Source organism: Diadema antillarum, unplaced genomic scaffold (genome assembly GCF_040938485.1).
Source record: "Diadema antillarum isolate AM-2024a unplaced genomic scaffold, OU_Dant_1.0 seq00000523_RagTag, whole genome shotgun sequence".
NCBI classification, from domain to species: domain Eukaryota; kingdom Metazoa; phylum Echinodermata; class Echinoidea; order Diadematoida; family Diadematidae; genus Diadema; species Diadema antillarum.
In genome coordinates, this window is record NW_027271475.1 from 2,840,055 (window position 1) to 2,846,698 (window position 6,644).

Here is a 6,644-nt window from a genome sequence, read left to right on the forward strand (position 1 = left end):
TAGTGCTGCATGTCTTGAGATATAAAATCAGTATTAGTGTTGTAAGTGCAGTGAAAAATCCAGCTCAAGAAATGATGGCCAACATGACACAATTCTGTATTGAGAAAGTGAATCAGGCAGAACAAAATAAAGTTTTGTTCCTCTTTCATGCAGTCTGAAATGATGATAATGATCATCTTGGATAACAAGCGTGAGAAAAAAGAATTATCTTTGGACTTTTCATATGACCTCCACCATTAAAGTTGAGTAAAATTGAATGTAAAGATCAAGCAGTACACATTCTACCAGCGAGAGTCAAACTTACAAGCTGTTGATAAGTTTCCATTGCTATATATCTTTGTGATTTGTATGAATCAAGGCCATACTCTCATAAATCAAGGCTGGTGAACTTGACTTGAGCGTTTCAAATGCCTTTGGAGGGGCTTTTTTTGTAGATAAACCAAGACATGTTTTTGCCTGTTGGCATGGGTATGTCTGAACACTTGATTGAGCATTTTACTTAAAAGTCACGAGAAATGAACCATGAAGCTACGTTACCATGAGACACAGGTTTGTGGTTCTGGTAACCACCAAGCAGCCCTCGACATCTCGGGTGAGAGAAGAGTTGGGTAGGAGAAGAGGAGAGAAGGGCGGAGTAGTGGTCTGTGGCCTAACAGAGTAAAATGTCTTACCTCAATTGGGCGTGAATTAATCCACCAACGGTGGAGGGAAAAAAGAAATGCATTACCTCAGCTCGGAGTCCAGTGCATCTCCCAACGCCAAGTGAAGCTTGCGCAGACGCAGCGACGCCGAACACGCCTCAGTACGCATGCCGGCACGATGACACGCATGCATTCACCGAGCCCCGTTGGGCTGTGGCCTAAATTTTGCCACGCTCGCCATCTTTGCCCCCTCCCTTTACAGTGGCCCACTTTCCCCCCGCGATGGCTCTGTTGTAGCCGGACGCAATCACGTTATTACTAATCAATAAAAAGAATCTCTAGCTTGCTGTCTGCGCTGAGCCTTCGGTTATAATGTCGGGGGGTTCTGGCCTTCAAGTAGAAGAAAAGCTGGGCAAATTTCATTGCCAGCGCCATTTTGTCGCTGACACATTTTTCGGACAGATTGAACATGATATCGACCGTGAAATCAACTGAGTAAATATTTGGCGCTTGTTTAACAGTTTACATAGCTTTGAGCATGTCCCCCTGTGTGTGCGTGGTGGGACTTATTTGACTGTTACCAAATGGGTGCCGAGGAGATTCTGTGCGAGAGGAAACATCCAAGCAAGACACTCACAGAACGTTAGACATATAAACCAAGATTCTTACACCCCAACACATTCCTTACTCATCCATTTAGCTTCGTACCAAAGACCCAAGCATGTAGGAGGTCACTTTCATTCACCCTTGAGTCACCTTTACTTATGCTTGACTTAGAAAAAGGGAAGCAGACAGGATCAAGCCTGTCCTTGAAGATGGCAAAAAGTAGAGTAGACCTCTGCTTGTATCGTATTAAAGATTTTGCCGCCCCGGAGGATCGCATCAAATCACATTCGGTTGGATGGATGGAGGAACAACATCAGCGCTGTTTTGTAACATGGGCCTGCATCTCTTAAAGGGGCTAGCTGAGTTAAATGCTTAGTTTCCACAAACTTTAAAGCTTTACAATACAGGTTGTGTCTTTATCATCAGCAGTCAACAAGATGCTATTTCATTATTATTATTTATTTATTTATTTATTTATTTGTTTATTTATTTATTCATTTATTTATTTATCTATTTATTTATTCATGTAATTATCGTTACTATTATTATTACTATTATTTTTACTATTATCATTATTAGTATCATTATTATTATTATTAACTATTGTTATTATTCATCTCAAATTTATTTATAAGCATGATATTCTTTCTCTAATCCAAATATTTCATTCATTCATTTGCTTTCATTCATTTTTTTAATCTACACTGTAAAAGCAGAAATATTGGTATACATAAAACTTACATGAATTTTGCGACGAGCCAAGATACATGTAAGTAAAATGCTCACAAAATGTTTTATAGATCGACACAATGTATGGAATGCCAGTTGAAATTCGTGAAAGTCTCATGCTGTGAAAAAGGCTGCTGACCACAATCCGCTTATATGCTGCAAATGTGTCTGTTTTTACAGTACTAAATATGCATTCATTATTTTATTTTATTCATCAATCTATTGATTGTATTGGGTGGGGTTGCATAACTTAACATTTTTCACCTTCCATGAGGTTAAGAAGAAGTTTCCTCAGACATTAATGGTAATTTCTCATAGACTCTATAATAGCACATCCAATTTCTGATGGCAAAGGATGAATAGTGATAACATGTATGCTTTCTTGTGTGTAGTTTCAAACTCTTGTAGGATAACAAGGCAATGCATTGTTGAATTAACCTTTTTCACACAAAGCCAAAAGTGTGTCCTTTTTTCATTAATTTTTTGGTAATTTATTATTATTATTATTATTATTATTTTTTTTTTTTTTGGGGGGGGGATTTAACTACCTTGATCTGATAGTTCAGTGCGACATAAGTACTTCATTTTAATAAACTGATTGTGTATGGGTATGGGAAGAAGGAACAGTGTTGTAAGCAGATGGACTGATAATTCAGTACATGTACGTCATAAGATGTGTGGTACAGTGTCTATACATAATGTACCTCCTGAATGGAATTATGTGGAGATTTCCTCACTATGTCCTCTTGTCGATATGCTGGGAGCATGTGTCAGAGCGTTATTGAATTTGTGGCGAGATGCAAGACGTTGTCACTGTCCAACATGCTATTCTTATATCTGGGACTATTGATCGTAATTAAGTTGATGCCACATGCATTATTGCTAACACATTGCAAGCTAGGACAGGATGTCTCTTTAACCCGTTGAGGACGGACTAATTTTACTACAACATGCATTTCCCATAGACACCTGCCCGAGTATACTCGGGACTCGTCCTCAACGGGTTAATAGCATGACAGATCTTATGAAGTAAAACTCAAAACAGATCAGGTCAGACTGAATTCAGGTCATATCAAGCGCAAGTCTAACAGATTAAATACAGATCAAATTCAAATCATATCAAGTGGATGTCAAACAGATTGGATGAGAATAAATTCAGATCATATCAAGTGGACATCAAACAGATTGAATCGACTTAAGTTTAGATCCTGTCAAATGGGAAGTCAAACAGATCAGATTAGATTGAATTCAGATCAAATTCTGATCATGTCAAGTGGATGTTAAACAGATTGGATCAGATTAAGTTCAGATCATATGAAGTAAAAGTCAAACAGATCAGATCAGATAGAATTCAGACTGAATGAAGATCATATCAAGCAGAATTTGAACAGATCAGATCCAACTGAATTTATGAAAAACATTTCTGATCATATTAAGTTGAGGACAAGCAACTCGGATCAGATTAGATTCAGAATCTTGGCTTTAGCAAAATTTGAGAAATTAAAATGCATGCAAACATTTTGGGTTTTACAGCTTATTCAAAATTGTATGAAATTAAGTAAAATAAGAACATTTCCTACCAATGATGGAGGTACAAGGTAAGACTCTCATTTTAGTGAAACACCATTCACCCTGCTTCTTTTGATAGTTGTAATAGGTGAGCATCAGAACCGTTGGCATGATACAGACACTTTTGTTTATACACAAGGAAGCAAGTGATCAGACTCCTGTCTTTCAAACATAATATGTCCCAACTTCAAATCCCTCCATTTCTCACGACTTTGGTGAAGATGTTTTATTTGATTGACAGCGTCAGCTGCAAATGTTGTAAACGTGTACTGCCACATATCTGGTAACCTTAAGTGTGATTACAAACTGTTGTGTCAGCAGTGTGTGTTGTTAACACATCTGCATCAACTACCATCCTGCCTGCCAGTGTAGAGTTTGCTGTTCACCTTTCATATCATTTCACGTTCAATATACGCTCTCAAGTTCTGGCAGAAAACTCAGACTCTCTAGCAATGAAAAAGAAAGAATGAGATGTCAAAGATGAGAAAAGGACGAGAAAAGAAGCCCTATCATCCCGGAAGGTAAAAGTGCAAATTGCGACACGTGAGGAGCCGGGGTGAACCAGCAATGGATGCAAATTGGCCAGACTTGGGAGGAGAGAGAGAGAGCATCCCACGGTTGGGAGAGGGTGGCATGCTACCGGTAATCGAGTGTGTAAATTCCGCCTCTTAATCTGATTACGGCCGACTGTGCGAGAGGACTAACAGTAGACCTCGTGGCATCAACCCCAAGTCATCGGGGCTTCTTTCCCTTTGTACCGACTCTGCCTCCAGCTTTACATTTTCAACAATGGCTACAGATGTTAAGGCATGTCACCTGTTGGAAGCCTTGGTGAAGGACTCTTTCTTTTAAAGCCGGATTCCAAAATTAGAAGGGAATTAGAGGCTTTTTGCTGGGACTTTGTTCCTAAAGTCTTTATCTGGAAACGTTCCTTGGACCTCCTGTTCATGCTAATATCAGAATCGTTCGTGTCCATTTCATATCTTGACAGGAAGCAGAATCCACGTAGCAGATTAATTTCAGTTGTGGTGAGAGAAATGATAAAGTATGTACTCACCATCTTTAGTTTAAATATCAATTGATAATAATATACACAATCTGAATATCCTTTTATTTTGTCTTTGGTATTGCTCATCAAATCCTCCTGCACTCATCATGCAAGTTGAGTTCCGTCTTAAAGATCAGTATTGTTTTGCTTTATGCCTTTTGTGTTTAACTTCAAAATGATATTTTACTTCATGGTTTGTTTGTCTGTTTTGTTCTTCTTTTCAGTGGTATGCAGCGTTGTCAAACAGCCAAATGGAGACAGAGTGTCATGTCTTGTGGTGGTAAGTTTAAATCATGTCTTCTGACGTCGCAGTGCCGATCGAGTGGAGGTTGTGAAAGCTCGGCATTAGAGCAAGTTTAATTTGCGTATGTCTGAGTTGAGTTTGAGTTTTGAGTTTATTTTATTTCACCACGGGTCACTCACTTCAGCCAATGGCTGTTCTTCTGTGAGTCCGTGAAGTAAAAAATCATACAATTACAAAATACAACATTTTATACATAGTATAGGAAACTTAAAAAAAAGTAACAAAAAAAAAGAAAAAATTAAATACAAAAATCAAACAAACAGACACTCAAAAACAAATCATAGGAAATCATGCATACTACATAAAGAAAATGAGAATTAAGATACTGAAAAAACAAAACAAAGGAAAACGATTAATGCACAGTGTTACAGTTCAATGCAAACAATTACTACGTATATAATTGGTCTGAATGGTGTGTTGAAGTGCTGATTACATTTAAATAATTGTGAAAGCTGTTATGTATCTGTTGCATGTCTCCCAATTCCATATCAAATGGAAAAAAAAAATGTGATGTTTATGAATTCATATCATGATCTTTTACTGAGTAATCATGTTGCACACTAGTTCCTGTCTCTGATCTGTGTGCATGATAGTGGCTTCAAAGTAAACTGAAGGAGCATTGAGCTGTTACATGGATATGAAACAGGTACAACTATGCCTTGAGAACTCTATCTTGACATGTCCTGTCCTTTAATTGTGGGGCTTGACAGACAGACAGACAAACACACACACACAGACAGAGGAAGAGAGAGAGAGAGAGAGAGAGAGAGAGAGAGAGAGAGAGAGAGGGAGAGAGAGAGAGAAACAAACTGTGTTTTAATGGTAAGCACAGCTGGGAATAAAATGCATCTTCTTGTATTACAATTCGGCTAATACGAGCTTAATTGTAGAAATTTACGAGCTTAATTGTAGAAATTTTCCGCAATTTAGGGAGCTACCCCTAAATAAAAGAGACCACTTTGTGGAGCGTTGTTTCAGTTGAATTCAATTTCTTTATTTCCATCGAACAAAAAGGCGATACATAGTAAGTATACAAGCAAAAAGTAAAGAAGTCCTACTATAAGAACTACTTATAGTACTAACTGTAAATGGGAATGACTTTATAATGGTATAAAACACACAATGCATAATCTGCAAAAATTACATTAAGAAGTCAATTAAGCAATGGAATAGAGTGATCCATTAAAAAAAAAAAATATGGTGTTCCTAAACACCAACTTGCAGATCCTGGAGTTTTGCCCCACAAGCTTGCAACCACCTTTCTGGAATACGTAGTTAAAGGATACATCCTGCCAGGTTTGCTGCAACCTTGTGTCAACAGTGCTGCAAGCTTGTGTGCAACATGTATCATTTGTAGACTTGATGACAGGCACAACCACTCCCTATAAGCAGTTGGACTTACATTGCTACAAGCTTGCTGCAAGCTTTTTATGTCAGTAAAGGTATATGAGGTGTCTTACGAATAGAATAGATAGAGCAATATGCTGCCATGTACGATCAATGGTAATGGCTCCCAGGTAAATACATGTATCTCAATTTATTTGTGATATAAAGTATGCGTGCTAGCTACAGATGTATGATATATACGTATGTATGATATAATTATGTAGTTCTCCAATATATGATTTAGGAATTTCATTACAAAAGTATATTATATCTGTACAATTTTGATAGAAATTGTGTACAGGTATAGTGCAATATTTCTGTGTGTGTGTGTGTGTGTGTGTGTGTGTGTGTGTGTGTGTGT

General features: G+C 37.7%; 1 protein-coding gene across 1 annotated transcript in view; it reads left to right on the plus strand.

Annotated features, from left to right (window-relative positions):
• The window catches only part of LOC139734387 (uncharacterized), a 120,846-nt gene extending 115,949 nt beyond the window's left edge, over positions 1-4,897 (plus strand). Inside the window, exon 6 of the mRNA XM_071645176.1 lies at positions 4,818-4,897. Within this exon, the coding sequence (XP_071501277.1) occupies positions 4,818-4,897 (80 nt within the window). The remainder of the gene's footprint in view (positions 1-4,817) is intronic.
• Positions 4,898-6,644: the final 1,747 nt, after the last annotated feature.